Below are 27,709 nucleotides of genomic sequence, written 5' to 3'. Positions count from 1 at the left end.
ACTGGGTCTTCACATTCCCACGGTAAATGCATTGCTTGGCTGGGCCCATTGCAGGCCATGAGGAAAGCTCACGACTGGGTGGAAGAGGATCAAAACGTCGTGTCAATAGATGTGGCCAAAGGGTCAGAGGAGGAAGAGAGGAAGGAAGAAAAGGAAGAGAAAGCGGAAGAACCCAAAGAAGACAAAGTGGGGGGAACAGGAACTAAAACCGTAGAGGTAAAATCCCCCTGCATCCGCCCTAGTTACCTATGATAATTTTACTAGCACCCCCCATGTAAAGTGGGGGGACCCTCTTGGCATTTACACCGTGACCTACATCCTAAAGAGTAAGAAATGAAATAGACAATCCAGTCTCTATTCCAAGGCGATTTATGTCTCAGCATAGATTTTTGCAGCTTTTTCTCCATAACTTTATCACTTAAAAACCAGAGAGATCTTCCAGAACATAATTGATTTATCTTTACAGTAAATTTCCATCTTATATGCAAATTTGCTACTATAAATTGTCTTTACGCTCCCTCGCTAATGAGGCGTTTGAAGCCCTCTTTCATTGCGGTGGCTTCTTTCCTGCGGTTTAATACGCTCACGTGTGTGTACTTTATGTCCTGCCTGAGCTCCAGAAGTCATCTGCGGTAATTGCTTCTTATGCTGAATTCTAATTTTAAAGTGACTAAAGTAGATTACCCCAAGGAAAAAGGTCCCCTGGAGTGCCTCCATGCATCTTCCTGTCCACACACCTTGCTCACCACCTGCCTACTGTGCTCCCAGCATCACTCTGACTGCTAAGGACACATGTGTTTGTCCCATCTCTGGGGACCTGGCAGCAGTGCCATTTAATGGCAACACACACACACACACACACACACACACACACACACACACACACGTGCATATATTTGGCATGCATGGTTTGTCTTTGTGTGGGAGACCAGAGGTTGACTTTGCACCTCCTCTTCAGTTGTTTCCCATCTTATTCTTTTGAGTCAGGGTCACACACTGAACCTGGGGCTCAGCAATTGGCTGTGGCCAAACGCCAACCTGTCTCCGTCCTCCAATCCTGGGGAGAAAGACATGCAGCCCTTATGTGGGTGCTGAGGATGCAAACTCAGCAAGAGCACTTTACCGATCCCCCCCCCCATCACCCCCACCCTTTGAATTAAACCTGGATACAGGATTACAGCATCTGCGGGCCAGGGTGCAGCCTAGTAAACACCGTATGTGCTTCGAGTCATGTCCTGCTTTTAGTATGACAGGAAGTTTTGAGAAGAGGTTGCTTAGGGAGTGATTCTCTTGTGTGCGTTTGTTTCAGGAAGTGTACATGTTATCTATCGAAAGCCTGGCTGAGGTAACTGCTCGCTGCATCGAGCAACTTCATAAGGTTGCAGAGTTAATTCTTCATGGACAAGAAGAGGAAAAACCAGCTCAAGACCAAGCAAAAGTTCTGATTAAGTTAATGGCGCTTTTAATTCTTACTTTTTAAATTGCGTGTGTGTGTGTGTGTGTGTGTACATGTGTGTGCACATGTGTGTGCCATTCAAATGCACATACGCATATACTCAACAACTGAAGATTTAGATTTTCCTGTCAATTGGTCCAATACTCTATGGTCATTTTAAGAAATAAGGACTCCCTTAGGAAATAGGTTTTTCTGCAATATAATAATAGTAATAATAATAATAATAATAATAATAATAATAATAATAATAATAATAATACGTCAGAGTTGTTTGCAAGATTTAAGAAGAGACACTAAATCATTCAGAGGTGTGGACATGTTTATTTTAATAGATCAAAATCTTCAAAGCACAGGATATCGAGGGCAACTCTTCTTTCATACCACACCAACAGAGAAACGACTCTCTAATGTAACTTCTCAGCCACCTGCGCAGAAATAGGCAAGCACACGCCACCCTTTTCAGCGACTTTACCTGCCCTGCGCAGTCTGTTCTCTGGCAATGCTAAAGCAAGACAGCTCACTGTGCGCTGCGTCCCTGCGTCGTACTTTGTAGTTTATGTTCTTTAATAAGCAGTTGTTGTTGTTGCTATTAGTTTATCTAGTGTTGTGCAAACACAAATATACAGAAGTGTAGATATCTATATATATATGAACACATGAAAACAGTTGGTGTGGAATCTTCTTGAAAACAGAAAACAGTGCTAAGAATAAGTAATTAACTTTTATGTGTATAATTATGTATTATGACGTGGACTAGCTGAAGATACCCAAATACCCCTTCATTATTATTAAAACAAGAAAGCCAAAGCAGCCCCCAAGAAAGTACACGGGGGGTGAGGGGGTGGGGGGGGTGGGGGGGCACACACACGCCACTCACTAGCCATGTCCACTTGCCAGCTCACTAACTTTGCTACACCTGACAAGGTCAATTATGTACTTCGAAGGAAATTACATATTATGTGATAATTCTAGAGAGATAGTATACTTTTTTGTTTTATTTTGTTGTTGTTTTTTTGAGATAGGGTCTCTCTGTGTAGTCTTGGCTGTCCTGGACTCTCTTTGTAGACCAGGCTGTCCTCGAACTCACAGCGATCCACTTGCCTCTGCCTCCCAAGCGCTGGGATTAAAGGCGTGCACTACCACACCCGGCATAGTTTTTAGCATATGGAAGGAAAAAAGAAAAATCAATGGGAAGATAGTGTCTAGGAGCGGCTGTGTCTTTCAGGAAGAGGGCTAAGGTTCAGAAGTCCCCAGATGTACATCCTGGCACCTTGCTCGGTGTAGTTCCTTCTAATTCCCTTGTTTATCCAACCTCATCAAGCTTCACTGACCCCCAGCTGGCCAGTCAATTCAGTGGGTGTCCTCCTGCCACCTGCCCAAGGACACACAACATGCACACAAAGCATGCACACACAACATGGACACACAGCATGCACACACATCATGGACATACAACATAGACACACAGCATGCACACACAGCATGGACACACAACATGGACACACAGCATGCACTCACAGCACGGACACACAGCATGCATACACAGCATGGACACACAACATAGACACACAGCATGCATACACAGCATGGACACACAGCATAGACACACAGCATGCATACACAGCATGGACACACAGCATAGACACACAGCATGGACACACAGCATGCATACACAGCATGGACACACAGCATGCACACACACAGCATGCACTCATAGCATGGACACACAGCATGCATTCACAGCATGCACACACAGCATGGACACACAGCATGCACACACAGCATGGACACACAGCATGCACACACAGCATGCATTTACAGCATGCACACACAGCATGCACACATAGCATGCACACACAGCATACACACACAGCATGCACTCACAGCATGGTCCTCTGCTGTCTTCTGGCCTTGCTCATGATGAGTTCTTCAGATAAATTTCAAATAGAGAAATAGTTCATCAAACCTAATACACAGGCCTGGGGATGTAGTTCAGTGGCAAGGCTGGTCTCGCAGATGGGGGGGTCCTAGGTCTATTTCCCAGCAACATACAGAAGGAGTGAGGGGCTTGAGAGATGACTGATTCAGTAAAGAACTTTCAGTGTTCACCTGAGTACCAGACTTCAATCCCCAGCAGCCATACAAAAACAAAACAAAACAAAAACCAGACAGGGTTGCTGGCACCTGTAACCTCAGAGCTGGGGAGGTGGAGACAGAGGGATCCCTGGGGCTTGCTGCTGGCCGGTCTAGCCAAGCCTGTGAGTTCAATGACAGATCTTGTTTCAAAAAAATAAGGTTGGGAAGGTTATGGAAGGCTCAGATGTTGACCTTTGGCTTCTACACACACATAAACACACAACTTATTCTCCTAACATGTGGCATATGCACATATAAGTGCCCGCACACACAGAAAGACAAAGAGAGACAGAGAGAGAGGGGAGGGAGAGAGGGAGGGAGAGAAAGAGAGAGAGAGAGAGAGAGAGAGAGAGAGAGAGAGAGAGAGAGAGAACCCTGAATATATAGGTTAGATAGAGTCCCTATCTATCAACAAAAGGAAAAAAGAACATCTTTCACTGACTTCAGTAGCTCTCCTAACATGCATATTCTTAATCTGGATCTATCATTTTTTTTAATCTATGATTTTCTAATAGCATTTTAGTCACTATTAAATCATGCACTCTCATTGTTAGGAGAAAATCAGACACAATACACACTGTTTGGCAATTATATTGTTTTCAGTTTTTGTCATCTATGGTGTTAGGATAAACATTCTGATTAACTTTTTCTTGCTTGCTTTATTTTCTTGGGGTAAAGACTTAGAAGTAGAATGACCAAAGAAAAGTTTGAATTTTGAGATGTTCTAAGACATTTTCCAGGAGATCGTTATTTTGAGACAAATAGTAAAGATGTAATCAGGATAGAGAGAAACTGGAAGTGGTGGAGCATGTCCCCTCTCTGTAGGCTGAGGCAGGAGGATGTCCTGTGACTCAAGGCAGGTCAGTCTGGGCCACATAGTGACACAGTGCTAAGAGGGGAAGGAAGGGGTAGAGTGCTTGTGGAATATGCCCAAGACCCTGTGTTGTGCCCCAGCACCAAAAGGGGTGTATGCGTGTATATATGTGCGTATGTACATGCATCCGTGTGTGTGTGTGTGTGCGCGCGCGCGTGCGTGCGTGTGCATGTATTCAAGTGTGTGTGCATTTGTGCATGTGTGCATGTATGTATGTGTATATGTGCCTGTGTGTGTGTATGAGAGAGAGAGAGAGAGAGAGAGAGAGAGAGAGAGAGTATGTTTGTGTGTGTGCACAAGTGTGTGAAATGCCTGAGTTTTAATCACCTTTCTACACTAACCACTGTATGTCCCATGCAGGTTACTTGGCAGGCTACAGTTTAGTCATTAGATGGCATGTGAATAAGTGCATCAGTGGACATCCATTATTCCAAAATGACCCAGATATTGTAGGAAAGCCACCTGGCCTGAGTTTCCACTCATATGAAAATGACACTCAAGCCTGATATTTCTCTGCACATGGCTTTGATTCTAAAAGGAGGGCAAATTAATTATTCCTTAATTAAACATGGAAAGAAAACTGTGAATCATGGAAGACTGTTGAGGAAAACTGCTCATTTCTGTAGAGTGACTTCAAACTTGTGCACTGTCCTTTTGGTGGTATAGTGCCATTCCTGCCAATAATTGTTATGAGGGTTAAACTGCTTTGCTTTATAGGAAACCCCCCAAACCTCTTTTTTTGTTTTCTTATTCCAGATTAACCACAGCAATGTGCAATGAAGTGGCCTCCTTATCAAAGAAGTTTACACATTCTTTAACCACTGTCGGGGTAAGAGTACAGTTTGGACCACTTTCTTACATTGTTGAGGGAAGTAGAGCTGTGAGGAAAAGTCAGGAATATGACACCTATTGGCACAACTCCATAAGTAGAGCTGTGCTGTGCTGTTTTCTAAAATCAGGCTGAGGTCGTCTCTCTAAGCACCATTAGCCTAGGACTCTCATCTGTCTGGGCTGTAGACTCTGTTCCACAGTCTCAGACATCTGAGCTGTTAGGTGAGTCATCAGACCTGCGTGGACCTCACTTTACTCTTGTATCAAAAGAAATGGTGTCAGATGAAGGCTCCTGTCCACTGCGTATTATCTATGATAACACAACTCAAGCATCTCTATTAAAAATAATTAACTTTAAATATTATCATTCACCATTGCCCTCGGTCTTATAAGCCATGTGTGATAAGAGTTTCAAAAGAAAAAAAAAGTGCTGTCAATGAATACCTGAGTTTTTCTGTTCTCAGGACAATAGCTTTGAAAACTACATTTTTTTTTTCAATGTGTGGCTTCTGGTTACAGATCCAGGATGCACCCTTTTCTGTCCAGGTAGTCCTTGCGGGCTGGGGAGATGGCTTAGTAGACAAAGGATCTGATGTACGTGGGTGAGAATCTAAGTTCAGATTCTCAGAACCTGCCTGTAATCTCAGTGCTTTGGGGGGAGATTAGGCCCGCCCTGCTGCCCCCACTAGGGCAAGCTGGCTAGCTAGAGTAGCCAAATTGGCTAGCTCCCGGCTCGGCAAGAGACCGTGTCTCAGTAAATAAAGTAGAGTGTGATTGGCAAAGACACAGGACATCAACCTCTGGCCTCCATACACATGTGCACACACGTGCACCCACCCTCACACACATGCAGACATGTGTGATTCCCCCACACTACACACATATACACAGGAGGAGAAAGAAGTCAGTCATTTTAAAAAGCCCTTCCTTAGTGGGGCAGGAGGAAGCAAGTAGGAAGCTTTTCCTCTCCCCTTTTTACTTTTCTTTCTTTCTTCTTTTGTGTTTTGTTTTGTTTGTTTGTTGTTTCGAGACAGGGTTTCTCTGTGTAGCTTTTGCTGTCCTGGACTCACTTTGTAGACCAGGCTGGCCTCGAACTCACAGTGACGTACCTGCCTCTACCTCCTGAGTGCTGGGATTAAAGGTGTGTGCCACCACCGCCCAGCTCCTGCTTTTCTTTTAAAGTCCCTACATGCAAGTTCTGACTCTCTTCCCCAGAGACACAGGAATCAGGTTTTAGTCAGGGCATTTACAATTGCAATGTACAGTTTTCTAGGGATGCCTGGAAGCCTGAAACCAGGGCCATGCTCTCTCTTTCACCTCTAGGAGTGGGTTATAAATGGCTCCAATAAAGGAGGGGGTGGATTTATGGAAGTCAGTGGGAGGCTGTGAACAGCTTTGGGGACCGCACAATAGAGTTCATTCACACCGTTTCTGAAACATTGCTAAGATATGTCTCCTTTCACATTCCATTTTTCTGGGTGAGAAGTTTCAGAAAAACCACCAGCATGGGTCATGATCAGGTGTCCACCTTGGTGTCACTCAGAAGTGACTGGGGAACAGGATCGTGGCACGCAGACTACCTAGCTCCTGGGGTGTAACTGCACTGTAGACAAAAAAAGCCATTCTTAAAAGAAATGGGATATCTGTCCCCCATCCTCCTGTAAGTGACTTTATGGATAAAGGATGAATTGGAGGCCACCAACCCACTCTGCTGTCAAGGAGGCTGGTTTACTTGTCCTGTCATGGGCTTTATCTAATTTTAGCCTCTCAGCAATGGTGCATCATTGTCTGTAACCAGAGTGATGGGGAGACGGGAGCCGTTGATACATGTCTGTAAACCATTGATACATGTCTGTAAGCCATTGATGTATTGATATGGAATCACATTCCTATACTCCAAGCTCCTGGATGACGGGCTTTAGTGGGAATGGTGGGTTCGCAAACACAAGGGCTAGCCTCATCTCTTCAGGTTCCAAGCTCGTCTGCTGCATCTCCTTGCTTCCTACAGTTCACTAGCTGAGGACCCCCATGTCCCAGAGAGGTGAGCTGATTCACCCAGGCCTCTCCAGCGGTCTCTGAGCTCCCTGCCATCAGCCTATCAGGCATCAGACAGATAACCAACTATTTGATAACCCAGGGTTGTCTGTGGATTTCCTACGATTTGTGTCGAACAGGCAGAGTGGGTAATGTTTGTGACAGTGTTTTCTTCTCCATGTACCCAACTCTACCACAGTGCTTCCCAAACCTTACCGAGCACCCCAACCACCTGGAGACCTTGTTAAAATGCAGATTCTTATTTAGTCAGTCGGTGTGAGCCGAGGACAGGGATTCTGTATTGTTAATTAGCCCTAGGGTGACCAAGCCGAGGTCTGTTCCTCAGCCAAGGTCTACATTGGCTGAGCCAAGTCTCTAGCACGTGGAAATGTGCTTGGACTTACAATTGCAGACACACACAAATGCGTGTACAAACACTTTCGGGTGCAAAACTCAGCAAATGTGTGTTGTCCGTTTGGACACAGTGAAAGCTACATCTAGAACGGAGCTCACGGGAATGCCACCGCACACAACAAAGCGCCCCTCCCCCATCTGCGGCTCCTGTGGATCATTTGCATCCACCGTGGCTTGTGTTCTCCAAAACAGCCACTCTTCATAACCTGAAGCTAATGAGTGGGTATTGCTCTCCAGACTCCGTTTAAATTGCTTGCATATCTCATTGATTCTGGAAACCAATGTCATTTTACTGCCCTTGTTTTGATTATATCTTAGAGGTTTATTGATAATCACATAAACATGAAAGCAAATACTATAATGGATTTTCTGGTTACTTACTAAAATGACAGTTTTGTTTTTTTTTGTTTTTTTTTTTTTTTGAAGACATTCTCCCCTGCCTCCCACAAGACTCCATTGTGGTTTCTTGGGGGAAGGCTCGCATCACTCTCTAAAGAGTAAGGTCAATGAAGGGAGGCTTCTCTGGGAAAGATATATTTAATTCATATGCTTTTGTTTGCCACGGAGCCTTCCAGGTACGCAGCAAGGGAAGCCAGCCAACGAAGATGCCCCATTAATGATTCACTGTTGTTGGAGTAGGCTGGGCAGACTTGCTGACTGACAGCGCAGTCAGGAAACGAGGACAGAGATGAGCTCCGTTTTGGGGCGCCTGAAATAGGGGCTTGTTCTCCATGCTCACACACACTTGTCTTTCTCAAGCCTGCATCTGCAGGCCTATTTGAGAGTTATATTTGAGGATGCTTTCACCTCGCTGCTCTTCTGGTAGACAGCCTATATCTGCATGTTTGTGTCCCCAGGTGAAGTCGGGGAGCAAGGAGAGAGAGGGAACAAAGAGAATACAGAAATAACGGACAGACTAGACAGCTAGGACAAATAAATGAAGGACTTAACCTGCCTTGAAATTTTGAGAAGGCATAATAATAATAATGATGATAATGATAAGGCTCAGGGGCCGGAGAGATGACTCAGTGGTTAACTCTTGCAGAGGACGCGGGTTCAGTTCCCAACACCGACATAGTGCAGATCATAGCTGCCTATAGTTACAGGTTCGGAGAATCCAGTGCCCCCTCTGAGCACCTGCACTCACATGCATATACCCCACACCAACATGTACACGTGTACACATAATTGAAAATAAATAGAATTAAATTCTTAAGAATAAAAACATCAAGCCAGGTGTGGTGGCGCCCGCCTTTAATCCCAGCACTGGGGAGGCAGAGAGAGGTGGATCACTGTGAGTTCGAGGCCAGCCTGGTCTACAAAGTGAGTCCAGGACAGCCAAGGCTACACAGAGAAACCCTGTCTCGAAAACCAAAAATAATAATAATAATAATAATAATAATAATAATAATAATAATAATAATGCTAGCCCCTACAAGCATGATGCAGGAGGATCATGAGTTTGAGACTAGTCTGGGCTACATAAAGACCAAAGAGAGTTTTGTTTTGTTCTTAAGACAATAATAAAAATCACAATGAATTCACTATCAACATTGTAACTGTAGCTGATCCGGGTGTAGGATGGTGTTGGGTACATTGTGCAAGTGGAAGACAGGGTTATGTTTTTAGCGACGTTAACTCTCGTACGTTGTTCAGCCTGTGGGCACGATGTCTTCATCTAGGTGGCACCTAGGCTTCTCAGAGCACCAACCCCGTCCTGGAATTGCTGGTAGAATTAGCGATCACACGAGGAAGGCACAGGCAGGACACCTGGTCTACAGCGAGCGCTCACTTCTCCTCTGCTTCCTCTAAGACATCCCTCTACAAAGCGGTGTCCTACATTTGATGTGCTAAGCCCTAATCCGTCAATTTCATACTTTCACTTTCACAGAGCAACAAGAAAGCCGAAGTCCTTAACCCCATGATCAATAGTGTGTTTTTGGAGGTAAGTAGCCCCCAGAGACAAAGTAATCCAAATCAAAGCGAGTGTTACAGCTATGTTCTCTTTCTCTTATTGAAGTTCTAAATCTTATCATCAACAGTGTAACAGTCCTCTGTGTGTGTGTGTGTGTGTGTGTGTGTGTGTGTGTGTGTGTGTGTATTTCTGTAGCTTGGCCAGCTGTAGAGCCTCTGGTGGAGCAGCAATGCCTAATTTTCAAGAATTCCTGGTTATAAAAGGAAACGCTAAGCTTGCAGGCTATTCCCTGCCGTTCTTTCTCCCAGCAGAGGCACGTTTCTGCTGCCAAGTTTGGCACTGTGATTATTGGCTGCAATGGAGGGTTATTACCCACGGGTGACTTTCACTTAAAGAAAAAAAAAAAAACACCATGGCATTTCCCTTCATTCTTGATAACCTTTAGTGTACCAGAGTCTTAGGTTTCAGCTTAGCAAAAATGATGTGCAGTGTCTGCCCCTTCAGGGACAAGGGTAGAACCCCGACAGGGCCTCACTGCCTGAGCAGCTGCATACATGGGAGGCCGTCCCAACATTGCTGCGGCTCTGCAAAAACAACCCCAATGACGTAACAGGAGGTAGCCCAAGATACCTGCTTAGTCGTAGAGTACAAGCACTGGGTTCTGCATGTGACCAGTGGAGGAGGTTCGTCCATTAGAGACTGTCAATCGCTTGCACTTGGGTAGCCACAGGGCTCAGTGGCAGATGCAGAGAGAGCATGAGCGACGCTCAGGCCATTGTCCTCCCATTTAGACACCAATGGAAAGCTCTAGAGATGCTACCTAAGAACCGATGGCGATATTGCTGGGAATTGTGCCTCATTGTTAAGTAAAATAAAAGTCAAGGGACAAAAATTAACAAAGTGGTGGCAGCCAGTGTCATTGCTTAGAGCACCCACACAATGGGTCAGCCAGAAAAGTGGGAACTATAGGAAAGACTCCAGTGGGACAGACACACAGCTAATAGAAACTCTGGAAATCAGGCAGAATATAGTATAAAAAAAATCCATCTTCTCGAAAGCCAGTGTGATGCTGGGTACCAGCCATCCCAGCACGCAGAGGTCTGAGGCAGGAGGATACTGACAGGCTCAAGGCAGCACAAGCTACATGGGGCAGACTCTGCCTCCAGTCTCAGTCGCCCACCCCAAATCTCTGTCTTGGCTGCCAGATTAAACACGTACATTAGCACACTAACCTACCTCATTGGTGCACCACAAATATGAGACCCGATAATTATTTCCTGGCCCTGGAGAAATTCCCATTCTATAGATGCCCTCCCTAAACTTGGTCCTCTCGCCACGTTTTCAGTCATCTCCCCCAGCGCACTGTGTGTGGAGCTTCCTGGAAATTAGCTGTGGGTCCTCTGTCCTGTGATGTCAGGGTGTTGGCGTTGACCTGATAAAGGGGTGGAATATAGTGGCCATCCTGGGTCATGGGTATACACACACACACACACACACACACACACACACACACACACACACACACACACACACATACACACACTCACATCCCTTAAAAGCCCATGGAAATGATTTGTCTCATTTTGAATGAAGTTCTTATGTTAATTTACATAATTAAGACCTGGGCACACTCCATCCGAAAGCATGTGTTTACATTTGCTGCCAGCATAGGCATTCTGACAATTTCATAATGCTGTAGTTTTACGGTGCTCCCTCTCCTCCAATGAAAAAGAATGCTGTCCAATGGTGACAGCCATCGGACCTGAACTATGAAAATACCCCCTGGGCTCCATTTTGTTTCTTCTTGCAGGGCTGCAATAGCACCACGTATGTCCAGGACGCCCTCCAGCTGCTGCTCCCGGTACTGCAGGTCTCCCACATCCACGCCTCCTGTCTGAAAGCCACGCCCCAGCCAGAGTCCAGCTAGTTCAATGGCAGACCACATCTCTTCACTACAAACCATTTAAAGGCAACCAATGGTCTTCAACGTCACTGGCCAGGCCACCTATCTGAGGACACTACAAGCAGTTTTGCACAGTTTTGAAAATGCAGAGTTATCATTTCTCTTAATGTATGTGGTTGTTTTATCAGTAATTATGTTTTCTTTATGTTAACTTAAACTTATACTTGTTATATTGAATTTGTCCTCCAATTTGCAGTTCCGTTCACAAATACATGTTTTCCTGGTTAAACATGCTATGTGTAGACATTCACAGGGAGACCCTAGATTTTTGTCCATCTTTGAAATGCCTACCTTTCAGTACCCTGTTTTTCTAAAACATGGCTTTAAGTAAGTTCTTGTCGTGAACTTCATTTTGTTGCATAAATGTCATAAGTAAAAGTAACACTACTTATTTGGTCTTTAAAAAGGATAGAAATATCTTTTGTAGTCACTCGTTTTGTGACAAGATTTATTGAGCACCTACTATATATTTACCAAAAAGGAATATGATCTCACTCCAATAGAGACATGTTCTGAAAGATGATTTATAATAATCCTTAACATATCTTAGGATACTAAGACATTTTCTAAACCTTAAAACATGTGAAGAACCAAGTAAATTGGTAGTTTCTTAAAATGTGCTACCCTTCAATTTATTACAATTTTTTAACCTCCTTGAACTTTTTTTTTTTATATACCAATTACCTGTAGGGTAAAAATATGTATGAAAAGAATATTTATTTTGAGACAGGGTTTTACTATGTAGCCTTGCTTGGCCTGGAACTCACTACATAGACCAGGCTGGCCTCAAACTCACAAAGATCTGCCTGCCTCTGCCTCCCAAATACTGAGATTAAAGGTGTGTGCACAACAACCTCACCCACCTGACCTGACAAAGTATTTTAGTTTAGAGTATAATGGCAAAATTAGAAGGTTTGGGAGTATTTCAATAGAAAATTAAAGAGGTTTTAGCAAAGTAGAAGCCCTGACATGCCTTTCAAAAATGCCTGCTAAACCCATCACCCACATGGCAGTGGCAAAGGGTAGACAATACTGACATGGGTTGGCCACTGATTGAGGACGATTCTTTGAAGACCTTGCAGCCAGCAGTGGCATCAATGTTGGGCTCTTCTGAGCCACACCTGTTCTTGGCAGGTTGGGACTCTGTGCCGTGCTTCTGTTCCAGACCCTCACTGACATCTCTACCAGCAGAGTTCAAAATAGTCATGCCCAGTGGCTGTCCTAGGGCAAACGATGTGCATAGTCTTGAAAGGAAGAACCACCTCCCTTTGCATTTGCTTTAACCCTGTGACAGACTCCACTGCCTCTGTCTGCTCCCTATGGGCCGAGCCGATGTTCGAGTATTCTCAGTAGCATTTTTTGTGTGTCTGTTTTGTTTTTTTCAGCTGTATGTCTCCTGAAACAACCAAATAAAAACATATGGCCAATTCATTTGCAACCTAGGAAAATAAACTTCTTGTTTAAAAAAAAAAATCAAGTAAAGTTGTGTTTCTCCTTTCCTGGCATCTAGAATGTTCCAGATGTTCAGTATGGAGGTGATTACTCTGATGGCAACATCACAGTTGCTTCTGTGAGCCTATAATTCGTATGTATAGAGCAGAAGAAAGGATCTAGATTTGGATTTCCCTCCCTTCGCATCAGATGGATTTGTACATTAACTAGAAATATACAAGAAAAACAAATACCTCAAAGGAATTAGATTCCAGACTCAGTCTCTCAGCCACCAGGGCTGGGCAGTGGCTCAGCAGGCAAGAGTGTTGGGAAAGCTTGTACCGCCAGCACCCATGTAAAATCCTTGGGGTTCCCCTGGGGCTCACTGGCCAGCCAGTCTAACTACTTGGTGAGCTCCAGGTCCAGTGAGAGACCAGCCTCAAAAGAAAATAACACGAAAAACCGTCAAGGAGGATGGCAAAGGTGGACCCTTCGCCAACTCACACACACTGCACAGATATGTGTGCACACCACACATACAACCAAAAGAGAAGTTCATAATGCATGGTGGTGTGTGCCTTTAATCTCAGCACTCAGGAGGTGAGGTGCAAAGATCAGAAGTTCAAGATCATAATCAGCTACATAGCAAGTTCAAGGCCAGCCTGGCCTACATGGGACCCCATCTTTAAAACACTGCCTAAACATCCATTTAGTGTACAGCAAAAATTTCAATTAAACTATTTAAGAGAAATAATTGTTGATTGTAGAGCCATTGTCTAGGATTTCTTCCTTCAGTACTGGCTTCCACCATCACTTTGAAACAATTGCTGCTTTGCTTTGCTTTAAAAACTGCCAAAACAAATGCTCCAGACCTGGGGGAATGTCAGTCTGTTAATGAATGAATCATTTATCAGGCTTATTGTGGAAGTTTTTTTTTTCAATAATACTGCACATACACTGGGCTCATTGCACTGTACACGATTACCCTAAATAAGCAATGTCAGATTTTTGCATCAAGTACAAAATAAACTATGTTCTAAATGAGTATAGCCCTATGTCCATACCTTGTTAAATAAAAAGCATCCAAAGCCTATTTCAAATTCAAAGTAAAAAGCATTCAAGAAAAACTGATTTGGGGTCACCGATACAGACAGATCCAAAGGGCAAACCTAGTCCCAAATCTTGAAGGACAGGCCTAAATTAGCATTCTCCCCCACCAAGAACAGTAGTATGTGCTTTCTCTGGGTCTCATACAAGCCTGGGCACAAGCTCAGAGTTGAAAGAGCATGTGACTTGATGGAGCTGTGACCGAAGGATGCTCCACGTACCAACAAAAAAAGCAGCATCCTCCAGACGCAGAGCAAGAGGGACTAGGAGTGTGTTCACACTTCTGTGTTCTGGTAGGAACAACTCAAGGAAAGAAGAGTTTCCTTGGGTGCAGTGTCAAAACATTTCAGCACGTGGTGTTTGAGAAGGTACAGTGAAACGGGGAAGCTCGTGGCTGTGGGAGCGTGTGGTGGTGGCTGTTCACATCACAGCACATCACGGGAGCTGGGACACAGGTAAAACTTTCAGAGGCCCTTAATGACACACTTCCAAGAGCTAGTTAGCTCCCCCCTTTCACATACCACACCTAAAGTTCCCAGGGCCTCACAAAAACAAACAACAATAAAAAAAAAAACAAAAACAAAACACCAGCCTCTGAGGAACAAGCATTCAAAACTTGCATCTGGGGTGGGGGCAGGCACATTTCGGAACCAACCGCTAAGAAGTTAGCACCTGCAATGTGCTGGCTGAAGGAAAATGCAAATTACCAACCAGAGCCCCAGTGCAGGAAGCAAATGTGTCCTTGTACCATGTAGAAATCAGCTGCTCCAGGGCCTTCATAATTCCAAAGAGGCATCTTCTGTGCTGGCCGGCCATGTCGCACCTGTTTGAGATACAAAAACAGAAAAAGTCCACTCAGATTTAAAATTTTTAAAAAAATAATCATTGCATTTCTCTTTGTCTTAAAATGAAAGTGCTGTGTGTGTGCTCACACATGCACACGTGCACATGCGTGTTGAACAGATAAGGTTGATCATGCCACACAACTTTCCAAATGTTTTATAAAATTAATTACAGGGCCAAGCTGGGGTGGGGTTTTGAGGGTGTTGTTGTTGTTGTTGTTTGTAGTTTTTGTGTTTTCTTTTCTAACAGTGTAAGGAATTGCCCTTTGACTCTCTTAAGCATGCCCCACATGCTAATGTTTAGATGCAGGCTTCAGCTTAGCTCCTTCAATCACCATGTTTGTAAAAGCACTTTAGGAAACACAGGTAAAACTTTCAAAGGCCCCCTAATGACACACTTCCAGGAGCTGGGACACAGGTAAAACCCATAGGCAGGTTTACGTTTATTTTCTATATGTTCACCCATACCAAGCAATCTTTCAGAATATCTCTGCCACTGAACAGGTCTGAAGATAAACACCGTTTCTTCTATCTTTATCTCCCATTCTAAAAACAAGGAGCTATTCCACACTTTAAATGCACAGTCTTTGTGGTTAAATTATGACAACCCAAACAATGAGACCGTATTGATGTTATTTCTACTATATCTAGTGTCAAGGGTCACCATAGACTGGGAACAGAGACCGAGTGCAGGGGGCGGCCAGAATTCTATGTAGGGACTTGAACTAAATTCACCTTTGTGCGGATTACGGAGGGTTTTTCTCGACATGAGCTGTTAAGCCAAAAAGCAATAGGCTTATGCCAGGCTGTAGTGACTGCGATGCACCCGGCTGGCAGGCCGCCTGTGTTAGTCTCAAGGGAAATTTAACCTGAAAAGAGTAATGCGTGGATGTCTTCGGTGCCTTCACTGAGTGCAGAAATTTGGGGTGGTTCAGAGACAATCTATCTTCCTGCCCTGGGTGTCCAACTGGCAGGCTTCTCAGATGCGATTTGGAAGAAAAACCTGGTACCGAAGCCAAGGCCAGATGGGTGAAACCTTGGCAAAAGCAAAGCTAAGCTCTGCCTTTGAGTCCCTGCCATCCTTATCCTCTTTCTCTTTCAGGATTTTTTTTTAACAGTCATTAAGGACGCAGCTTGCAGGATCAGTTTTTAACAATCTGCCCATCTTCCCCCTCTATCCCCTTTACCAGAAGGCCATCCACTCAGAGAACGTCAGCCATGAGCGTTAGTGTGGCCTTGCTGTATGCTGGCCTGTGTGTCCGCAGCTTAATGCACGGTTCCGTTAAATACTCGCAGTCACTCCACTGGAGGTTTTGTGTGATTATAAATGATAATCGGATACTGATTATAATCTCCATCACAAGAACAAAAACAGAAGCTCGGACAAGCTAAGTCACTGATCCAGCGAGGCATGAGTAACAACAGAGCCAGAATTCAAACCCTGGTCCGTCTGACCTCACTGGCTAGCATTTTGAAGTAGTGTATAGAACCGCCCAGCAAAAGAGGAAAGTCGCTTGCTAGCTTTAGGGGGACCTGAAAGCTCGGGGGGGGGGGGTTACAAGTTTAGTGCTCTGTAAGCGCTGGGGTATGCATAAAACTTCTGAAAGCTTTAGTTGTCTGCTTTGCTTGTTTTTATGCATTCAAGCACAAACAGGGATGAAAGAGACCAAGTTGGGGCATGTGGGGTTATTTGGTCCCTGGGTGGCTCTCACCACAGGCTGGTTAACCTTTCTCAGGCATTTAAGCCAAGCTGTTCTGCTGTCCTGTCTCCCAGATGCCTTTAACAAGATGAAAACCTCTCAGTTCCCTCTTCCCTCCCTGTCCCCTTCTCCAGCACCACGGAAGCCAGTCTCTAACCGTTCCTGAGCACTGAACATTGTACTCGCTTCCTGGAACATGGCAGTGCTTAATGCTCTCCCCGCCTTGAAGGTCACAGCCTTGGCTAGACAAGCTTTAAGTCGTGTCCTCAATACCAAGTTCCATAACTCTGAGAAACATTCTAGAAAAAAAATGCTGGTTGATGCCTCCTGCCCCTGGAACTGCTGCCAAGACAGCACCCTGGTGGTGGTGATGGGCGTGATGACCCGATTGGCTGCTGAGATGATGGCAGAAAACTTCTAATTACTTCTTGTTTTCAGGCACCTGGTGTAGACAACCCCACTTCCAATCTCATGTAATCCCCCTCACCAATCTCATAAAATAGCCACTGTTATTGTCATAGCCGTTTACAGATGAAGAGCTCAAGCCATAGAGATAAAATAAGCTGCCTATGGTTATCCAACTAACACCTGCAAGAGCAGAGATTTCCATCCCAGCTATATATAAAATGTGGGACAGAGCCCAAGGACGAGCCAGTACTCGACAATAAAGCAGAATATTTGTTCTTTTGCTTTCCCATTGGCTGAGATCCTTGACCATCTCTGTATTCCATAGCCTCATGCAGAGCACTGTTGCACAATGTCCCTGCCAGTGCCTTAGGAGATGGCAAGTCACCTGCATGTCCCATTCTCCACCATTGTCCTCCTCATGTTTTGAGCCTCGGATGCTGAGTGACCGACCCATTGTTCACTGGGTTCATCTCCTGCTGACTGGGATGCTGCTACATTTGCCGACTCTGGACAAAGTCAGGGTGACAGGAAGCCATTCACTGCTGGGGACTGATCCGGGACAAGAAGGCAGATGATGAACTGCAGGATGGACTCTGGCCATTTCTCCGTCAGTAAACAGGCATTTGATACCCATGAGCATCTTAGCTGGAGCTGCTCTTCTACTGCACGGCCGCACACTCCCGCCATCATTTTTTTATGTCTCCATTCAAAAGCCTCCTGTGGGCACACACCTGTAAACCTAGCAATCAGCGTGTGGAGTTAAGATCATCCTCAGCTACAAAGAGAATTCAAGGCCAGCCTGGGCTACACTGAATGAGGCACATTCCCTGCGTGCTCCTTTTTCCTTTACGGCATATGCATATAGCCCCTCTATGTCATACCGCGTGTCTATGCTCTACCTTACGCTCGGGTGTGATTTCTACGCAGAAAGATTTCTCGTTGCTTTGCTCTCTGTCGTGTTCCCAGCACCCTACTTAGCACTTCATTGGCCTTCAGTAACTTTTGCTTTGAAAAGGTCACCCTTTGAGGCACCTGCCAAGACTTTAAAGTAGGATTAACTGTAATGACAATTAGGTTAGCTGTGGAATGCTATGACACTATAGAAAGAAAGAAAGAAAGAATCAAGAGAATGGAATGACTCTCTGTCCTGTTGAGTTGCTGGGTGAATAAGAAGCTCTAGGTTGGTGATATAAAACAACATGAGTTTTATATACATGTGTTCACAGCACACTTCACAAACATACAAAACAATAAACAAAAAGCTATGAGCAGTGCTAAAGCCATGGGTGCACGGGGACAGGAACAGGCGCTAGAGCCATGGGTGCACGGGGACGGGAACAGGCGCTAGAGCCATGGGTGCACGGGGACGGGAACAGGCGCTAGAACCATGGGTGCACGGGGACGGGAACAGGCGCTAGAACCATGGGTGCACGGGGACGGGAACAGGCGCTAGAGCCATGGGTGCACGGGGACGGGAACAGGCGCTAGAACCATGGGTGCACGGGGACGGGAACAGGCGCTAGAGCCATGGGTGCACGGGGACGGGAACAGGCGCTAGAGCCATAGGTGCACGGGGACGGGAACAGGCGCTAGAACCATGGGTGCGTGGGGACGGGAACAGGCGCTAGAGCCATGGGTGCGTGGGGACGGGAACAGGCGCTAGAACCATGGGTGCGTGGGGACGGGAACAGGCGCTAGAGCCATGGGTGCACGGGGACGGGAACAGGTGCTAGAACCATGGGTGCGTGGGGACGGGAACAGGCGCTAGAACCATGGGTGCGTGGGGACGGGAACAGGCGCTAGAACCATGGGTGCACGGGGACGGGAACAGGCGCTAGAACCATGCGTGCACGGGGACGGGAACAGGCGCTAGAACCATGCGTGCACGGGGACGGGAACAGGCGCTAGAACCATGCGTGCACGGGGACGGGAACAGGCGCTAGAGCCATGGGTGCACGGGGATGGGAACAGGTGCTAGAGCCATGGGTGCACGGGGACGGGAACAGGTGCTAGAGCCATGGGTGCGTGGGGACGGGAGCAGGCGCTAGAGCCATGGGTGCACGGGGACGGGAACAGGCGCTAGAGCCATGGGTGCACGGGGACGGGAACAGGTGCTAGAGCCATGGGTGTGTGGGGACGGGAACAGGTGCTAGAACCATGGGTGTGTGGGGACGGGAACAGGCGCTAGAGCCATGGGTGCATGGGGACGGGAGCAGGCGCTAGAGCCATGGGTGTGTGGGGACGGGAACAGGCGCTAGAGCCATGGGTGCATGGGGACGGGAACAGGCGCTAGAACCATGCATGCATGGGGACGGGAACAGATGGGCCAGAATGCCAGGATTTGACACAGTCATCAAAAAGGACTCCAGCCCCATTTGTAAATTAAATTTACACCTTTTAAATATAAAATTTTAATTGTGTATGAGTGTTTCACCTAACATGTGTCTGTGCATCATCACATGCATGTCTGGTGTTGGAGGAAGCCAGGGTAGGCATTGGATCCCCTGGGAGTGGAGTTATAGACATTTGTGAGCTGTCATGGCAGTGGTGTCGGGATTGAACCTGTGTCTTCCGGAAGAGCAGACAATGCTATTAACCACTGAGACATCTCTCCAGCTTCAAGTAATAAAACTTTTTAATAAAAATGAATTAATGGGCAAATTATATAAGTACCTTTAAAAATCAAAACAAGAGCCTAAGTAAATTACTTCTCACAGGGAGAGGAAATGATAAGAGTCTTGCCAGCATGTAAAAGAAAAAAGAAATAAATACAGACAGACAGATTTTTTTAAAAAGGTCTTGCACAGATTAACTTTCATGAGGATAGATGATAGTATCTGGGGTCATCTACAATTTGAGTTTCTTATATGCTTTTGGGGCCCATGTTGATGACCATGCCCAGGCATCAGCCCTTGATTTTCTCAGGACAGTGCAAACCCAGTGCTCTAAACGCAAAGCTTCTAAAGAGAATGGTGGCTTAAGCAGAACTCTATGGCATTTCTGTCTCATTGGGAAAGCAACCATCTTAGCCAGAGTCTCTCTATTCTTCCTTCTCACCCTGAGTGGCTCTGAGGCCCATAACGACTACAGAGGCAATCTCAGAAACTTCTGGAGAGCAATGCCTGGAAAATGAATTGAGTCTGCTTTTGGGGCTTGCTAGCTTGATGCCCAGATGCAGAGCATATTTGCAAGAAACAGTTTACGACCTGCTCATCTCCACAGAGGTAGCACTTGGGCGTTGAAATCCCCGTGTCTGCAACTTCTGTCTCCCTCTCCAAATCGATGGCAAAGCTGTAGACACAACAGGTCTCTGCTCTGCTTTCCCCCATAGCTTCATTTCACTCCAAGGAGAGCAGTCAACAGAAAGCACATAACAAACTGGAGCCCTAACGACCTCCCAGAACTGGAGCGTGGGGTTGTAATGTCCTTGGCAGAGTCCAAACCATTTGGTGCAAACAGAGCAATATTGAATCATTTTGGCCACTCTGTACCTATTAACGAACTTCAATAACTGTTGAAGGCTCAGAAGTGCTTTCTCACTTTTTGTCAAAGTAGAAATGTCCATCACTCCAGTGGAAGTCATATTCCCAGCCTATGCTATACACTGACTTCTTTGATTGGTTACCAAGGAGTCTTGGTCTACTCTGTGGTCCCTGACTGACAGATTCCATAGAGACCTTAGGATCCAATTACTATGTATCAGTCAGACTGTCATTGCTATAAGCAAAAACCTGTCAGAAACAACTTAAAGTAGAGAGGACCTATTTGGGCTCACTGTTTCAGAGGGTCCTGACCATGGTTGTTTAGCCCTAAGCTCTGGGGTCACCGCACATTATGGCTGTACGACAGTGTGACAGAGTGGAGCCATTCATTGTGTGGCTGCCCAGGAAGCTGAGGGAAAGAGGCAGTGCCACTGCTCAGCTGCCTTCTCCTTCCTCTCCTTTTATCCCATCAGAGCCCCTACCCCATTGTGCTGCTCACACTCACGTGTGTCTCTACCCTTCAGTTATCCCTCCCACAGAACCACTGCCACAGACGCGCACCCAAAGGTGTGTCCCACCGATTTTTTAAACCCAGTCAGGTTGACAGTGTTAACCACCACAGCAGGCATCCTACGCATCTCTTTTTAAAACCACATGGTGTCTGGCGAAGAATATGGAGCAAAGACTCATAGTCCCCGCCCCCCCTCCCCCGAAAAGAAGTCATGCCCTAAATAACACATTTGCTTGCTGAGAGTACCCAGTGTGCCACTGGTGGGTCATTTTCACCTGAGCCTGCTGCAGAGGCAACAGTTGGTCCAGTCATTGCCAGTGCATCAATACCAAGAAGGAATACGCATCAAATGGTCTGAAATTGGCAAGCTTAAAGAATGAAAGGCTCATTGATTTTTAAGAGCAGGAGTACAGCCCTCTATGTATCGAATCCAAATGTTACCGGGTTTTTTTTTTTCCTTTGAAGTAGACTGGCTTTAAAGCTGAAACTGAAACAAATTGCAAGATGAAGTTTGGGAGATAATCTATTGATTTTTTCACGAACCCGTGCTTGTCATTTATTTAATCACAGCTCCATCCAGTCAGGCCACAAACGTGTTTTGGAAATGTTTTCATGGGGCTAAAGAGACGGTTCAGTGGTTAAGAGCTCGTGACTTCTGTTACAGAGGGGCGGAGTTCAGTTCCCAGCTCCCAGCTAGGCAGCTCACAACCTTCCCCTTCTGGACCACCGGGTCCCAGGGATGCAACACCCTCTTCAGGCACCTGCAGTCATGTCCACATTACAGACACACAAATACACAGAATTAAAAGTGAAAAATAAAACTTCTAAAATTGTTTTAATTTCTCCTTTGACAATTTCATACAGGCATTTAACGTGTTTTTGTCATATCCACCCCATTACTCTCACCCTTACTCCCGCTCCCCTGAATTCCTTCCTTTGACTAACACGCCCCTATCTTCCTTTCGTGTCTTTTTATTTATTATTATTTTTTAATGACCTACTGTGTTTAATTAGGGCTGTTTGCATGAGCTTGGCCGTAGGGTTATTACCTGGACCAAAAGCAACTTACAAGTGATTACTCCCTTGGGGTAAAGGTCTCCTGCCCCCTAGCAGCTGTTAACTGCTGGTAGCTCCTCCGTTAGGGGTGGAGCCTCCTAAGTCCCCACCCCCTCCTGTGATGGATGGAGTGGTATCAGCTTAGTCCTGTGCAGGTCTTAAGTCTATGCACACCGATTGCAAGTGTTGTAATTTCCCCAAGTAAATCGGGGTTTCATTTGAAGTTTCTCTCATACTTCTCTTATCCAAAATTAAGTTATTGGTTTGGGCAGAGTAATCTGTTTGACAAAGCACGGCCTCCTCCACAGCCACCATCATGTACTTATGACACCTGGAGACCTTGATGTCACTCTTGGCTTCCAGCCTTTGTGTCAGCTTCCTTCCAGACATCTGTGTATCAGTATTTGGGCATCACACTGGGCTTCATCTAAGCATGGCCAAGCTGAATTCATCATCTATCCTGTCAGCTGTCTGTGTAGGTTGGACAGGTAGTATTCCATTCGCCAGAAGCCTTGCAACTAGATGGATGCATTGCCTCACTCTCGCCACCGAGTTGAGTTCCAAGTGCTGCCACTTGCTTCTTTTTTTTTTTTGCATTATCCTCAGCCCTATTGCTTTAAGCTTGCTTCACTTTTTCTTCCTCTCCCCCGGGAACTGAGGTAATAGACATCTGCTGGTCTCAGCACAGGGCTCAGACCCCTTTAACTGGATTCCTAACAGCAGTCTCGGCACAGACTAAGGGCACAAATCTGGTTTTTCTTTTATTAAAGTCTTCATAGCATCTTCATACACACTGATGGACCCTGCCAATCTTCCAAGCGCTGACATCAATTCCTTCCAAAAGACTCAGGTGAAAGAAAACCTTGCCAGCCACCCCTTAAACTACACTGCCTCTGACTTCTCCACTGTACATCGCGGCCCACGCAGTTGCTGCCGTGCAATGCCTGGACCCTGCAGGAAACCCATTTGGATGGGAAGATCCAACAGTATTGATGTCACCGACCAGCGCACTCCCCACACCACCATAGCATCCTCAGCACGAATGGAATTGTGCTCACACGGCTGTATTTTTCTAAACCTGGCTACACTATGACCCCAGTAGGACAGATGGAGTTTGCCAGGCCTTCTGGTGTCTTCAGTAGTCTTACTTCAGTGGTTCAAAAATTGGCACTTAGGGACAACTGGGAAGAAAACAAATATAATTTCTCTAGGATGTATGTTTACTTTACCAGTGACAAACTTATTTACCCACAGCTACAGGGCCTTCCCATCCTTCTTATTACCACTGCACACTGGAGCTCTCCGAGAGCTGGCCTTCAGGAGCACCTTTTCTCTGGGTTGAACAGGGAAACTGGTTCGGGAGCACTAACATCAGCAGCAGAGTGCCATTTTTTTTCTTCCCAGTGTAACCTGGCTTCCCTGTATCCCAGAACCCTTTGGTATAATAAATCATGCTTTCAGCTGTGCAGCAGCCTCGCAGGCCTGCCTGCTCAATCTTTAATTGGTTAAGCAGTTACAAGCCCAAATTATACTGTGTAAAAAAAATATTGCAATAGATCACAATCATGTCGGTTTCCCCCTAAAGAACCCTGACATTCTCCAGCGGAACAAAAGACCACATCTCCCCCATACATTAATTACTGCGGTGTCCTTGGCGTAGCGAAGAGCATAGTAACCGTCCGCAACGAGAACACGCTCTGTCTTCTGAACTTTAGAAGCCCACATATGTGTTCATGGGCGTGTGTGTGTATGTGTGTGTTTTTGAGGGCACCTAGGCATTGCTGAAGGATTCCATTTTTAAAAAGATTTATTTATTAAGTGTACACTGTTCTGCCTGAATGTACACCTGCACACCAGAAGGGGACACCACGTGGTTTCTGGGAATTGAACTCAGGGCCTTTGGATAAGCAGATAGTGCTCTTGAGCACTGAGCCATCTCTCCAGCTCCCCCCCCCTTCTTTTTATATTCCAGTGCCCACATGAATTTTTTTTAATGTATCCATACTTGTGGCACGGGTGTTTATGCATGTTTGCATGAGTGTGGGGACATGTGAGGAGTCTTTCTTGAAATTCACTAGACAACGTGTGGCATCAAGAGTCTTTCTAGATCCTTCTCCACCATAGCCATTGAGGCAGGGTCATTCAGTTGAACCCAGAACCTGGCACTCCGGCCCACTTGCTTTGGGGCATCTCCTGCCTTCTGAGCTCTGGGCCTGCAGGTGGGCTGCCACACTCACTGGATGCTGGGGATCTGAACCCCCGATGCTCAAGCTTGTGGTACAGCATCTCACTGGCTGAGCCCTGCCCCTAGTTCCTTCTCACCCTCTCCCTCCCTCCTCCCTCCCTCCCCTCCCTCCCCACCATGTGCAAGTGTGTTTCTTTCACCTTGACCAGCACATCCTTTGAGTTGCCTTTACCTTTCCCACGTCCCCTTCTCCAGGAAACCCTCCCTCCCTGCTGCTAACTCAGCTCAGGTGTTCCTTGAGTTCTCCATTCATTAGCAAACTCTGGGTACACTTTGTGTCAAGTACTTGTGCTGAGTATTAAGATATAGTCCCTAGCCGGGCACACTGGGAGGCAGATATCAGCCCCCCCCCCCCCCCGAGATATCAGCTTTTTAAAGGGACATGTTTCTGTTTTTTTGAGACAAGGTTTCTCTGGGGAGCCTTGGTTGTCCTGGACTCACTTTGTAGACAAGGCTGGCCTCGAACTCACAGAGTGCTCTGCCTTTGCCTCCTGAGTGCTGGGATTGTAGGAGTGACTGGCCACCCCTCTTCTGAATTACTTATCTCTCATTCGATGCCTGTCATAAGATATGTCTTACATTAACAAGTGGATGAGTAAATAAAAGGCCTCCTCTTCGGCAATATATTAACAGAAGAAAATCCCACTTAAGATTTTAATACGTAATAAAATTTTCACTAGGAAAAAAAAATAAGCTATGGGGCCTGAAGAGATGAACCCATAGTTGCTCTTGTGGAGGACCTAGGTTGGGTTCCCAGCACTCACACGGTGACGCACAACTATCCTTAACTCCTCCTCCAGGGGTCCGACTCCCTCTTTTGGTCCCCTCGGACACCAGATATGCATGCAGATTGCGTATATAGGCAAAACACTCATACTCATAAATAAAATAAAATCTATCCATTAACCAGGTCTGGGTGCTTAGGTGAAAGAAGAAGCTCCAGGGAGCTCCTGGAAGTGTGGCATTAGGGGCCTTTGAAAGTTTGACCCGTGTTTCCTAAAGTGCCTTTACAAACATGGTGATTAAAGGAGCTAAGCTGAAGCCTGGATCTTAACATTAGCATGTGGGGCTATTCCACACCCACAGGGAGTCCAGTGCTAGGGCATCCAATGCCTTCTTCTGGCCTACACACACACACACACACACACACCATCCTGTACTTGTTTTGTAGACTGGGCTGGTCTCAGACTTGCAGAGATCCGCCTGCCTCTGCCTCCCAAGTGCTCCGATTAAAGGCGTGCGCCACCACCTCCCACCCAGAATTATATATATTTTTTATTCCTGAGAAACAACACAAGAGATTGGCTCTAACCTTCACTGATTGATTAAAACCGAATGAGCTAATGGTCGAGACAGAGTTATATTATATAAATGCGGGATTATTGGGAGCAGCTGGGGCAGGAAGAGAGAGAGAAGAGAGCAAAGAAGGGGGAAAGGGAGGGGGAAGGGCAGGAGAGAGAGTGGGAGGCGGCAGGGGTTCAGGGGAAAGGCCTGCGGGAACCAGTGTCTGGTTTATATAAATAAGGGTGTCTGGGATAGGGGACGCCCCACCCCTAGGTAGAGGGCAGGGTACCCAGCCCCGCCCTGCCCCAGGTAGGGACCCAGCACTCACAGACACACACACATGCACTCATACCTGCACCAACACACATGCACCCACATGAACAAACACGCACCATTGGAAGAGGTTGTCTCTGCCTGCCTGGGTCTAATTACTGTGTTAAAAGGCACCAATTACTAAAGCCTGGAAACCCTTCCTTCCAATCTTAGTCTCTTATAGCTGAAGTAAACAACTTTCTACTCCTACTGAAATCTTCGCTCTGAATAAAAAATAAAACAGAAAAAAATATCTCACTGTCACTAGTCATTGATGCGGTGGGACTCTGTACCAGCAGGCTGCATAAAGAGGAAGTCTGAAGAAGGGGGAGGAGCTCGAGGCAGAGCCCCGCCTAGCAAACAAGCCCCGCCCCCGCCTCCTGCTCCCGCCCCACCAAAAGAAGGAAAGGTGCCTACACTGTCTGTTGGCCCAAATAAAAAGTGACTGGAGCTATTTCCTGTCTCTCTTTCTCTAGCAAATTTCAAGTAGAAAACTGTTTTAAACTCTTTAAGAAGAAAAGGGACTTTTCAAAGACTCTGGGTGCTTTTCTTGACATCACTTGGGTATTTTGCATTGTAATTAATATTTTTCATTTTAGAGGACCTTGAGATGAGTTAAAAGAATTTCTTTGAAAAAGCCAATTAGCACATTACTTATTGATCTTATTTTATGAACCTTTAAACATGCATCACCGCCCCCCCAAAAAAAACCCAAAACAAAAAAACCCTCAAGGACATGTGATAACTACTACCTAATTGGCATCTTTGAGGTTACGTGGGTAGGCACAACAGAAGGTTTATGGTAGAGAAGTGTTATGGGGTAGATCTTCCAAACAACCTTCAAACAAAGGGGACAAACAACTAGAAAAGCTTCTAGAAAGGCATTTGATTGTACTGGAATTTTTGTTGCTAAAAAAAAAAAAGACCCTACTTTAGCTCCCTAGGGAGAGGGTCTGTGGTTGAAAGGATGGAGTAGGAGAACGGAGAGTGTAGCTCAGTGGGTAGGGCTGAGAGTGTAGCTCAGTGGGTAGGGCTCTTGCCTAGCATGAGTGAGGCCCTGGGTTTGACTCCAGCATAAGAAAACACACACACACACACACACACACACACACACACACACACACCTGGTTGTATTCAGATCTCAACTCTTTTTTTCCTTTTTATTAATTTATTCATATTACATCTCGATAGTTAGCCCATCCCTTGTATCCTTCCATTCCACCCTCCCTCCCGCTTTCCCCCTATTTCCCTCCCCTATGACTGTGACTAAGGGGGGGGGCCTCCTCCCCCTGTATATGATCATAGGGTATCAAAGATTAAAAAAAAAAAACAAAAACCTGTGGTACATTTACACTGTGGAATGCTACTCAGCTATTAAAAACAAGGAATTTCCGAAATTTGTGGACAAATGGATTGAACTAGAAATGATCATGAGTGAGTTAACCCAGAAGCAGAAAGACTCAAATGGTATATACTCACTTATATCTGTGATTGCACACAGGAGGAAAAGTCCTGAGGAGGGGTGGGGTGCGTTCTCAGAGCAGTAAACAAGACTAGCTAACCAACATAAACACAGACACGGAAGCTGCTAGAAACAGGACATGAAACAGCAAGGCAGGCAGGCAGCCCAGGCAGGCCTGGTTCCTACAAAGGCCACGCCTCCTAGTCCCTGTCAGGGATCATCCCTCCCTAATGACCAAGCATTTGA

General features: G+C 45.9%; 1 protein-coding gene across 2 annotated transcripts in view; it reads left to right on the top strand.

Moving 5' to 3' along the window:
* Window positions 1–13,096, top strand: part of FAM114A1 (family with sequence similarity 114 member A1) — a 71,786-nt gene extending 58,690 nt beyond the window's left edge. For both annotated transcript variants that reach the window (XM_084799525.1, XM_084799526.1), the window contains 5 exons: window positions 55–216; window positions 1,310–1,449; window positions 5,223–5,295; window positions 9,637–9,690; window positions 11,471–13,096. In XM_084799525.1, coding sequence (XP_084655651.1) covers window positions 55–216; window positions 1,310–1,449; window positions 5,223–5,295; window positions 9,637–9,690; window positions 11,471–11,587 — 546 coding nt within the window. In that variant the 3' untranslated portion in view covers window positions 11,588–13,096. The remainder of the gene's footprint in view (window positions 1–54; window positions 217–1,309; window positions 1,450–5,222; window positions 5,296–9,636; window positions 9,691–11,470) is intronic.
* Window positions 13,097–27,709: the final 14,613 nt, after the last annotated feature.

This window comes from Acomys minous (genome assembly GCF_964271855.1).
Source record: "Acomys minous genome assembly, chromosome: 10".
NCBI lineage: Eukaryota > Metazoa > Chordata > Mammalia > Rodentia > Muridae > Acomys > Acomys minous.
The sequence above is the reverse complement of the archived record's forward strand: the minus strand, read 5'-3'. Positions and strand labels throughout refer to the sequence as shown.